The 12634-nt window shown below is 35.0% G+C and overlaps 1 protein-coding gene across 4 annotated transcripts in view; it reads left to right on the top strand.

Moving 5' to 3' along the window:
* The first annotated feature begins 8453 nt into the window (after positions 1-8453).
* Positions 8454-12634, top strand: part of GLRA2 (glycine receptor alpha 2) — a 297466-nt gene continuing 293285 nt past the window's right edge. The window contains exons 1-3 of one of the 4 annotated variants that reach the window (XM_043998772.1): positions 8454-8503; positions 9038-9114; positions 11334-11467. In XM_043998772.1, the coding sequence (XP_043854707.1) occupies positions 9047-9114; positions 11334-11467 (202 nt within the window). In that variant the 5' untranslated portion in view covers positions 8454-8503; positions 9038-9046. The other 3 variants (XM_043998771.1, XM_043998773.1, XM_043998774.1) reach the window with 3 other exon arrangements.

Genomic DNA, 12634 nt, shown 5'->3' with positions numbered 1-12634 from the left:
GGCTCTCCTTAAATCTATCCAACTGGGATGCCCTGAATCTTGGGACAGTGCATCCTGGAAGCAGAGCCCCATTTTAAGAAGGAATTAAAAGTCAAGAAATAGTCTAGAAAAAAATGGACAGAAAAAGAAATGTAGACCATTGAATGTTTCTTTAGTGACAATGAAGATCAAAATACACCATTACAATAAGATAACAAAGTCAAACCTCCTACATCCAAAGCTTCCAAGAAAAATATGAATTGGTCTCAGGCCATGGAAGTGCTCAAAAAGGACTTTGAAGATAAAGTAAGAGAGGAAGAGGAAAAAGTGGAAAAAGAAATGAGAGTGATGTAGGAAAGTCATGAAGAAAAGTCAATAGCTTGAAAAGCCAAATGGAAAAGCTCTCTGGAGAAATGAGAGTGATGCAGGACAGTAGCACACAAAAAAAATATCAACAGCTTGAAAAACCAAATGGAAAAGCTCTCTGAAGAAAATAACTGCTTAAGAATTAGGATTGAAGAAATGGAAGCTAATGACTTTATGAGAAATCAAGACACAATAAGGCAAATCCAAATGAATGAAAAAAAATAGAGGGAAATGTGAAATATCTCCTTGGAAAAACAGCTGACCTGGAAAATCGGTCTAGAAGAGATAATTTGAAAATCATTGGACTACCTGAAAACCATGATCAAAATAAGAGCTTAGACATAATCTTCCAAGAAATTGTCAGGGAAAATTGCCCTGACAAGGCAATCTAGAAGCAGAAAGAATCCCTTGATCATGTACAGAAAGAGATCCCAAAAGGAAAACTTCCAGGAATATTATAGTCAAATTTCAGAGATCCCAGGTCAAGGAGAAAGTATTGCAAGCAGCTAGAAAAAAGGAATCCAAATACTGTGGAGCTACAATAAGGATAAACAAGATCTAGCAGCATCTACATTAAAGGACCGGAGGGCATGGAATTCAAGTATTGTGGAGCCACAGTCAGGATAACACAAGATCTAGCAGCTTCTACACTGAGGAAGCAGAGGACTTGGAATATGCTATTCCAGAGGGAAAAGGCACTGGGATTACAACCAAGAATCACCTAACCAACAAAAGTGAATATAATACTTAACGGGGAAAAATGGGAATTCAATGAAAGAGAGGACTTTCGGGCATTAATCATGAAAAGATCTGAGCTGAATAGAAAATTTGATTTTCAAATACAAGACCCTAGAGAAGCATAAAAAGGTAAACAGGAAAAAGAAATTATGAGGTATGTTAAAAGGTTAAACTGCTTACATTCCTACATGGAAAGATGATAGTGCTAACTCGTAAGAACTTTCTTAGTATTAGAGCAGCTGAAAGGAATAAATTTGCACAGGGGGATTAGGTGGGAATTGATTATGAAGGGATGATATCTGTAAAGCATTTATTGCTTTTTGTTTTGTTTTGTTTTTGTGGGGCAGTCAGGGTTGGGGGCATGCCCAGGGTTGAACAGTTGGGGAGTGTCTTGTGTCTGAGGTCAGATTTGGGTTTAGGTCTTCCTGGGTCCAGGTCAGGTGCTTTGTCCACTATGTCACTTAGCTGCCCCATGATGACATCTTTAAAATAAAATTAAGGGGTGAAAGGATTGCACTGGGAGAAAAGGAAAGGGAGAGGTGGAATGGGGCAAAGTAACTCACATAAAAGAAGCAACAAAAAGCCTATGGAATGAAGGCGAAGATGGGGGAGGTGTGAGGAAGTGAATGAGTCTTAGTCTCATCAGAATTGACTCAAAGAGGGAATAAACATACACACTCAAGTGGGTATATTAATATATCTTGCCCTGCAGGGAAGTGGGAGGGGAAGGGGATAAGGAGGGGGGGGTGAAGGGAGGGAGAGCAGATGGGGGAAGGGCAGTCAGAAGCAAAACAATTTTGAGGAGGGATAGGGTGAAAGAAGATAGAAAATAGAGTAAATATCATGAGGGCAAATAGGATGGAGGGAAACAGTTAGCAATAGTAACTGGGGAAAATTTTTGAAGCAGAGGCAAAAGCAATGTAAGATGATGATGGTGGTGATGATGGTGGTACTTTGCTGGGCTATTGTGAAGAAAAATCTTTGTCATAAGGTACTATATAAATGTTAGCTATTATTGTTGTTGCAATAATTAAACTCATGGGTGTTTTGTAAGGAAATATCCTTTTAAAGTACTATATAAATGGGGCAGCTAGATGATGCAGTGGATAGAGCACTGGCCCTGGAGTCAGGAGGACCTGAGTCCAATCCAGCCTCAGACACTTAACACTTACTGATTGTGTGACCCCGGGCAAGTCACTTAGCCCCAATTGCCTCACCAAAAACAAACAAACAAAACAAAGTACTATATAAATGTAGTTTACTATAAAAAAAAAAAGAAAAGCAGGATGCTTTCAGAAAAACATGGCAAGACTTACGTGAGCCAATGTAAAGTGAAATGTACTATGTACAAAATAACAGCAATATTGTAAGATGATCTGCTGAGAATGAGTTAGTCATTCTAAGCAATGCAATGATCCAAGACAACTCTGAAGGACTTAGGAAAAATGCAGTCCAGTTACAAAGAAAAAAACTGATTGTACCTGAATACAGATGGAAGTATATTTTGTTGTTGTTGTTAGTTCCTTTTTCTAAAGGTTTTTTGTCTGCTATGTTTTGCACTACTGCACATGTATAACATATTGGATTGCTTGAGTTCTAAGGGGAGAATAGGGTGGAAAGATGAAAATTTGGAACACAAAGTTTTAAAAATCGATGTTACAATTTGTTTTTACATGTAAGGTGGGGCAAATCCTAAACAATCAATCAAATAAATAAATGGATAAATGAATGAATAAATAAATAAGCAAATGAATAGATTGATTTTTTGTAGGGCAATGGGGGTTAAGTGACTTGCCCAGGGTCACACAGCTAGTAAGTGTCAAGTGTCTGAGGCTGGATTTGAACTCAGGTACTCCTGAACCTAGGGCCAGTGCTTTATCCACTGCACCACCTAGCTGCCCCCTTGATTTTTTAAAAAAGAAAATGGAAAAAGTATGAGACAATTTTCAGAAATGAAACTGCATACGTCCCATCCCTGACCATGCTTCACTTCCTATCACCTTGTTTCATTATTGTAAATGAAATAAGGTAGGAATTGGGACAGGAGTTGGTTCTTTTACTCTGTTTTGCTTTCCATATATAATTATTGTCAAGAAAGGAAGAGCCATGCAGTCAGAGGGTGACCATGAAAGGAGACAATCATTGCATACGAGAGCTCAGGGCTTCCAGATGTAACTTGAGAAATAATCAAAGTTCATATTTATCAAATATTTTATAATTTTGAAGCTCTTTATGATCATTATCTCATTTTACCATCACATTTTTGTGAGGCAGGGCAAGGATTATTATTCTTAGGTTATTGAAATTGAAACTTGAAGAGATTAAGAGACTTATCCCCTTCCATGTGTAATACTAGATTGATAGACATACAGATAGATGATAGATAGATAGATAGATAGATAGATAGATAGATAGATAGATAGATAGATAGATTGATTGATTGATTGATTGATGGTTCATTAAACATTTACTCTGTGCAAGACACTGAGCCAAGAGCTGTAGCTAATGCAAATGGTATAAATACAAATGAGATGCTGCCTTCAAGGACTTTATATTTTAATGGAGAAAGACAACTCATAAATGGGAGCTAGAAAGTAGGGAAGGGATAAAGAGTGGAGTAGAGAATCATGTGGGAGAGTTATAAATGATGCCTTGAGTGGAGAAGACAGAGTGAAAATGACTAATAAATGAGATAGAGGCTTAGATCTTTGCACAATAAAGTGAGAACTCTTCAATCAGAGCCTAGGGTGGTTGAAAGGACAGAGTCCAAGGTCTTCTGGAAGGAGGTGGATGTGATGACTCAAGTGGAGAAAACATACAACATAGAAATTCCCTGGATTTTGTTCACAACTCTGTGATATAGGTAGTTACAGCATAAGTAGGTCTTGTACTCATATTTCCTGATTTTAGGATCATCATTATTTATACTACACTATACTGTTAAACAATTCTTTGATTTTATATATATATACATATATATATATATATATATATATATAATTTAAATTTTCCAGTCTGATAAGGATTCTCTCATCCTGTGAGCTCAAGATCTAGCGTCCTACTCTTAGAGAAGAATCTACTTGAGATGGTTGAACTGCTTTTGGAGACCATTCATTCACTACATGTAGAAAAGTTCAATTTGGTTGTAGTGTTCCTTTTTTGTATTAGTACATTAGCAACTGTGGGTTTTCTAAAAGCTAATTCTTCCAAATTAATTGGTTTGCTTCAAATATTGTCTTCTCAGTGGATATTAACTTGAAAACTGTTATATTACTTCTTGACCTCTACTTGACAATCTTGCAATGAAGGAGGGTCATTACTTTCCAAGGGTCATGATATTACAGATGAAGGATATTAGATCTAGTAAGAAATCTCCGTACATAATAAAATATCTAACACACTTCATACTCTTCACTTGTTAAATGAAGATTTGACATTGAGGAACTTCAGTGTGGGGTAATTTAGTTGGTGATTTTATATTCCTCTGTGTTAGTGATGATGGAGATACTACAGTTTAGGAAGTGTTTCCTCAAAGTGAGCAATGAAGCATAGGTTTAAATAGGATATTGGAAAAATAAGTTCCAGATTGCTCTCCAGAAAAGTTAGACTAGTTCACTACTCAACCAACAGTTAATTAATATGCCTATTTTCCGTCATCCCTTGCAACATTTGTCATGTCTAATAGATGGGAAGTGGTACCTCAGATTTGTTTTAATTTTAATTTGAACTGGTACAAAGCGAAGTAAGAAAAATCAGGAGATCATTGTGCAAAGTAATAGCAATGTTGTAATGATGATCAGCTGTGAAAGACTTGGATTCTCTGATCGATATTAAGATCCAAGACAGTTTCAAAGGACTCATGATGAAAAAAAAATGCTATCCATCTCCAAAGAGAGAACTGATAAAATCTGAGTGCAAATTAAAGTATAATTTTCTTTTTTTGCTTTTTTGCGATATGGAAATATGTTTTGCATTATTTCACATGTATAACTGATATTATCTTGCTTGCCTTCTCATTGGATGGAGAAGGGTGGGAGGGAGGTAAAGTATCTAGTATTAAAGAGGAAAGAATGTTAAAAATAAATAATCATTGTCCTTGTTTAGTCAATTAGTCATGTCTGACTCTTCATGACTCCATTTGGGTTTTTCTTGGAAATGATAATAAAGTGGTTTGACATTTCCTTCTCCAGCTCCTTTTACAAATGAGTAAATTGAGGCAAACAGGGTTATATGGATTCCCAGTGTCACATAGCTAGTAAATGTCTGAGGCCAGATTTTAACTCACAATGATAAGATTTTCTGATTCATCTTTCCTAGTTTGGCACTCTATCCATTGCACCACCTAACTGCCCAAATAAATAATACATTTTTTAAAAGAACAGAAAAAAGGGCATCTTTTTGAACATTAGAATTCCTTTGGTAATGCCAGTGGGATTCAAAGAATACCACAGTTTCTGAAGAACTAAACTTGCATATCACCCAAAGAACAAAGAAAGCCTGCCTAAAAATAGGTATAGTCCCCAGCATATTACTATGAAGTAATTTTTAGAAGAAGCAATGTTAGGGGTATTATCAGAGAGATGTAAGAACAAAAAATGTTATGTAGTTTGAGTGAGGTATAATGATCAGACAATCCATGTCTTCCATTTATGGCCACACAATGTCAAGAGATTAAGTTCCTAAGTATAATAGATATATTCTTGTAGAGCTTTATTGGAGAAAATATACAAGAGTTGTCTAGAATGAGAAAGCACTGATGGGTAATGATCTGTACTATTCAAGGGAATGTGATCACAGATTCATCAAAATATGATGTATCTTCCTCAAGAGCCAAAGGAATGAAACATGAAAATGTCAAGTAAATCTAAAGTAATTGAGAAACATAGAAGGCAATTAGGTATTAAGATTCCATTGGACTTAAAGCCATTCTATAGTTGTATGAACCGCTTTGATGTGGTATATGATAATGCCTAGGAAACAAGTTGTCTCTGGATTTAATCAGTCATTCAATCATAATTCTGCATACACTAGTAATAATTACAAATATTTCTATAACATTTTGTTTACAAAACACTTTACTAAAAAAATCTCTAGGAGCCTAGTTGTCCAATTATTATTATCTCCATTTTACATATTAGTAGAAACTGAGGCTCACAAATATTAGATGACTAGGTTGCCCATTACTACACAATTAGTAAATGCTAGAATTAAGATTCAACCTAGATTTCCTAGCTCTATTTTCAACATACTTTCCATTTTACCACATTTTCTCTGCTAAGGAAGCTGTTTAATTTCATATATTAGAACTTTCAAATTCCAAATCATGGCTTACTTGGTCTCATGCAATGCTATAGCTTAAGAGGATTTTTTTTAAAGTAGCTCTTCTATATAGTTGTCTGATATAAGTATCAGCATCATAGAATATAAGTTCCTTTAGGAGAAGGGCTATTTTTTTGTTCTTGTCTCAGTTCCCCCAAGACTTAGTATGGTGCTTGGCATAAAGGAATTGGCTAATAAACACCTGGTGAATTGAATTATTATACAGTATATTCTCTTTGCTCTCTCTCTTTGGGGATCTTTCCAAATTATACATCATACCAATATCTTAACTGCTGGTATTAGATGCAGATGTTCTAACTAGGTATACTTTTCTCCCTTCTTAGGAATGTATCAAGCATGAGCAGATGCATGGGAGAACCACTATCACTGAACATGGTGAAGTCTACCTATACTACACTCAGAATAGTAGAAGTAAAATATGACACAAAAGGGTTGCATCTACCCAGAAACTTCTCTATAAATTTTAAGGCAAATGAAAAAGGAAATTTTTCTCATATATGATTCTCTAAGCATTGTTAGTTAAGATAATTTATTTCTAAACATTGATTTTATTTGAGGACCAGAACTGTGGTATAAATTTACCATTGCATTAATTGCATTAGTAAATGATGAGGTATGGAGCTAGGATGTACACACCTATATAACAAGGATGTTTCCTTCTATATCATACATCTTTTGTTTCACTATTGTTTATTTTTTCCTAGACGTCAAAGAATTAAAAGTGCATTCAAGGAAAGGCTGTATGTTAATTAGGCAGTGTATTTTGGGGATGAATTGTTTCCTTTGTAGAATGGGATCCCACCAATGTCTTAATGAGGAAAACTCAGGTGTGTGGTTATGTATTTGTGTGTGCATTTAAGCTAAATCTCTCTATATATACATATATGTATACATGTATTGTACACATATATTATCTATTTCCAAATCTATATCCCTTTACATAAATGTAGATCATTTGAAAGTCTATCCCTCCAAATCTGATTAAAACTTTCACAGAAGTATATTGTATCCCTCCTAACAAGATTATTTAAAGACAAGAGCTACTATGGTATTTCAAGGGTAATTTTAATCCTTTATATGCAAAGCCACCTTTACTTGGGCTTACATTTCACATTTATTTCCCCACAAAGTCTTCCGTTCTTCCTTTCTCAGTTTTCGATGTAACCAACAGAAAATATTTGGAAGGTAGTTCCCTAAAATGATATCCTTTAAAATTAACATTTAGCCTCCATTACTACAATTCTCTTTTTCCAGGTAGCCCTGGCCTATCACCTTCAGCAAGGGCAGAAACAGGTTGCTACTGCCCCCTTCTGGTCTTTTTGTTCTTTCATAAAAGTGAAGTAGTAAAGAGCATTACTAAAGAGTTTGAGTTTCTGGTAAAGGAAAGGCACTACTGTGATTTATGATAGGGGTGGAGTTCAAGTTAGATGAGGGATTTCAGGGGATACCTTGCACATCTTAGAAGGACAGAGTTCCTTCTGAAAACGAGAGGTTGAACATAAGGGGAAGGATTATTGAAATACTGTAGAGATAAGAATGAGATCTAAATTAATGTTTGCATCCCCTGGACTACATCTGAATGGAAAATCCTTAAATCTGTGCTCACCTTGTTCCATTCACTTGCATCTTACAAGAAGATCATTTTCTCCCACAACCTCAGTCCCTTTTCACTACGTGAGTGAAAAATAATAACTCTCCTTCTTAAACTTTGAGAACTCCAGATTCATTTCTCCCTACTTAGAATGTCCTTATTTCCCTTCCTCCATTCTCTTCATTCCTTCTTCATTTCTATTTTAGCTCAAATACCATAGACCATAGCCCCCAGACTCATATGTCTGTGAACCTAAATAATCTCCCTAACCCATTCTTTCCTTTTCAATCTCGGGTTCTCTCTTTTTCCTCAAAGGACCCATTCAGCACACCCACTGCTTGCTGTAGGACCACTCTTTGCCTGGGTCTGGACTCCAGTCACGTTCTCTGTTAAATGCTTCTCCCTGTCCCCCGCCCCAACAAGGCTGAAGAAGGAAACATGCGCACTACAGAGCTTGGAGCTGTCCAAGTGCTGAAATTTATAGGCTGGGTAAGATCACGTCCCTGTCTCTTTCTATCGCTCTCATTCCTGCACAGGAGCTTAGCAATTTTCCCCACTTCCCCCACCCCAAAACACACTGTCCCTTCTTTCCCTTCATTTACAACTCCTTTCATAAATAGAATATTTTTTAGGAACAGGATTTTTCCAAAAAGAAAGAGAACAAAATCAAAGCTTCAGCAGCCAGACTTCCAGCATGGCATTGTCACCATTCCCTTTTGCATGGTGATGCGCTTAAGGTAGCAGCATTTTTATTATTTAGTGAAAAGCAGTTGGGGGATTCACCAGTTCTGATGCTTTTTCTCTCTTTTATCGGCTGATGGTAGTGAGCCTCGGTTTGACCTGACCATGATTCCCAGGACTGGCACTTTTTATTTTTTCTCCCCAAACTATACAAATCCATATCTTTTTTTGATTTTCAAGGAAATTAGATTATTGACAGATTTTGAATCTGGACAATAAAAGGCACTTTCTCCTAGCTCCTTTCTGGCATCATTTCTGGGATATTTTCCACAATCTTCACAGGAAACAGGAATGAACCGGCAGCTAGTGAACATTTTGACAGCCTTGTTTGCATTTTTCTTAGAGACAAACCACTTCAGGTAGGTGATATGACTTTGCATGCTAATATTTACTAAAAGACATGGAACTGAATAGAAGGGAAAATGTCACATAAATCTCTTTTGCACTGTCTTAACCCATCTCATTTTAATTGTATGGGGGAGCATTAGATTGCTTTTGTTCATTTAAAAAGCTTCTTTTTTGGCAAAATATCAAAAAACAAGTTTTTAGACACATCTTCTTACTCATTTGATTTCAACACACACAAATATAATATTAACGTAGTTTCAGTTGCATACTGTTTTAATTTTCCATGTAGAGATGTATTTTTCCTTTCCTATTTTGTTGGAAGTTGTTTAGAATGATGTCTGAATGATTTTCCCAAGTTGGAAAAATGATTCAATCTATCAACTAAAGATGACTGTTGTAGTTAACAAAGGAAAAAGGATTCCCCCAAACCAATCCCCAGATAATCTGGGGTCCCTATAATATCTTAACAGTCTAAAGCTCACTATGAAAAACACTATTCAGGAATTTTCTTGAAACCTCAAACAAAGGGAAAAGATCTCTTACCTCCTTCCAGCCCAATCTACTTTTTTCCCCTTTATGATATGATTCTGAGATTAATCATTTAAACATAATGTCATTAAATTTGATGTGTAATTTTTTAATAAAAGGGAAATATGTGTGATTATAATAAAATGGGTATAATTTACTGGTTTTTAATTACTACATAATTTACAAGTTGTCAGATCAAGTAGAACACGAATGTATCAGGTTATTCCCAATAAGTGAAAAAGTCATCTGGACCATGATGGCAAGAGAGATGGTGGGGTTGAAGGGAAGTTTATAGGTAAGGAATGCTCATACCCCAAAGTGCAATCATTTTAATTTCATTTTTATTCAATATGAAGGCTTTTAAAAATCAATATTCATGTAATTGAAGGCAAGAGTGTAGCAATAACACCATGAGTACTGGGAAAACCTACTATGCCCTCATCAGGGTTACACTTCTCACTACAAATGAAGGGGGTGGGGGTTAGGATAGATTTTAACATCGTCATCAACTATGTGATTCAGTGTACACACCCTATATATTTCTATATGGCTATATTATAACAATTTAAAACTTATTAAATGCTCATACTATTACCCTAGCATTTATATTTAATACCACTTGTTTGTAAAACTGAAGATAATGTGGTTTCTTGTCAATTGGCAGGCTTAACAGGAGTTAATGAAAAGTACTATTAAAAGTACACATAAAATTCAATTCATGCTTTAGGAAAGAATTTCTGGACTCCAGTTAATTTAATACAGTTTTAACAGGATTCATCTCCCTTAAAACTAAATCTGTTCGTTTCATGAGCCCTTAATTACTTTTAATTGGGGAATGATAGTTTGAGAATTTTTCAATGCAACTTCTACTTTATTATTATTTCAAAGACACAAGGAATGAACCAACTTAAAAAAAAAACCCTTTTGTTGAGAACCCCTAATTTAAGTGTCTGGATACAAAAAGGGTTGATAAAAATAATAGGAATGCTTGATAGGCTCATTGCTGATATGGTTTTGAATGGAATTTAAATTCCACTTAGATGGTACCTTTCAGGGAGGATTGCTTTGAAAATAACTAATGATATACAACTAGAAAGGAAACATAGTTGAGAATTAAATAGGTGGGTGATTTGTTTCAGTGTTTTCTTGTTATATACAACAATTTCCACTAATATGACATTAGTTTTTGCATTTAGAGATGAAATGCTTGAACAACTATAAGCTTAAGTTTACTGGAAAATGGTGTTAACAGAAGAGCATGATACAAAAGTCAACATTGTCATTAGGGTTTGATGAATCACTCTGACTGCCAATATCAACCATACAAATGGCATGAACTATAGCATGAACCATATAAACATGTCATATCCACTTTCTGATAACTGAAGTTTGAGATCTTTGGGAACATGTGATGTCTTGCATTTTTATTGCTTAAAGTTAGCTTTAGAGTATATTAAAGTTCAAATGTTGCTAAAAAAAGCATGAACTTTTCTATTTGAGTATTTGTAATATATGAAGTATTTTTCACCTAAAACTGGCGTAATCCTTTCTCCCCCCAAAATATGTGTGTACACATATGTATACACACATGTATGGATATTTAGATGTGTAGGTATGTATGTATATGCATATATGTATGTTCACCGTGCTTTTCTAATGTCAAGGATAGATTCATTACTAATTGAGCTAATTATCTGTTTAGGACGGCTTTCTGCAAAGACCATGATTCAAGGTCTGGAAAACCCCCCTCACAGTCCATGTCTCCTTCAGATTTCTTGGACAAATTAATGGGAAGGACATCAGGATATGATGCAAGAATCAGACCTAATTTTAAAGGTAAGGTCTTTTTTAAATTTCATGATGAATGTTTTGGAAGTCTTCTTAACAAGTAGAGGCTTTTCAGGGCTTCTAGCTGGGAAAAATTTCCAGAGTAGGGTTGGCACCACATGGTAGCCTTTCTTAGTGGTAGTGTTTCAAACTCTTAATGAACCAGTCATAAATAGCTTAGAATTGACTCTTCTTCTTGAATACTTTTGTATTCACTGACAATTTTTTAGAAATGTGTCAAGAACCATTTCTGGATTTTCTGTATTTCTTAAAAATAAGAGTGTGGTAATGGTGGAAAGCTGAGTACTTAAATCATAACTATACACCAGAAACCTCACAGGCATTTTGAATTGGTAGGGACTTAATGGCTATTCCAACCAAAATACCTTTAAAAATCTAAATTCCAAGCAACTATAGAATCCCCCAAACAGAGCACCTTTCCCTACCATACTTATGTGTCTCTAAAATTTCCAGCTTTAACAACAATGACTATATTCAGTTATTTTGTTTCTCTATAGATTCCTTGGCTTTCCTCTGAAATCTTGTCATTAAGATAGTCATATTAGTTCAATTTTATCTTTGTCAATAGTGATTTCATTGTCTGTTAGGTATAAATTCCAAAGACTTACCTGTCATTACAAATGGAAAAGCAGGAATTTAAATTAAAGTCATACAGACAGTATGAAATTTTGGTTTGGTTTCTATTTACTTGGTCCAGGCATTTTTCTTCTGACATGCATTTAATAATGCCATTTTTCATGGTTCCTCATCATCAGAATTTTGTATTTTTGCATATGAAACCCTACATTTAAAATGACATATATCAAAAAGGTGGCTTTTTTATTTCAAAATAATTTAACATAAAGCACAGGCAGAAAATGTTTAACATTATTTAAAAAAGAAGAAAACCAGAATACCCTGGGTATTCTATATTCATTCTTTCAGAATACTTCACTTTTACTCATTAGCAATACAATTGCATAGCTTTACTGAAGTTTGTGACTGGCTTTATTATTAGCAAACCTGAATATGAATGCCAAATCCATTGCTTCAATGAATTCTACACTTCTGAATGTATCCAACTACACACACATTTCATAGTAGGGATAAAAAGAGAAAAAATCCAAGTTTTTACAGCACTTGTTTAATTGGCTTAATTTGTAAATAATTTTCCAT

Source organism: Dromiciops gliroides, chromosome 3, assembly GCF_019393635.1.
Source record: "Dromiciops gliroides isolate mDroGli1 chromosome 3, mDroGli1.pri, whole genome shotgun sequence".
Taxonomy (NCBI): Eukaryota; Metazoa; Chordata; class Mammalia; order Microbiotheria; family Microbiotheriidae; genus Dromiciops; species Dromiciops gliroides.
Note: the sequence above shows the minus strand (reverse complement) of the source record. Positions and strands in the feature narration are given on the sequence as shown.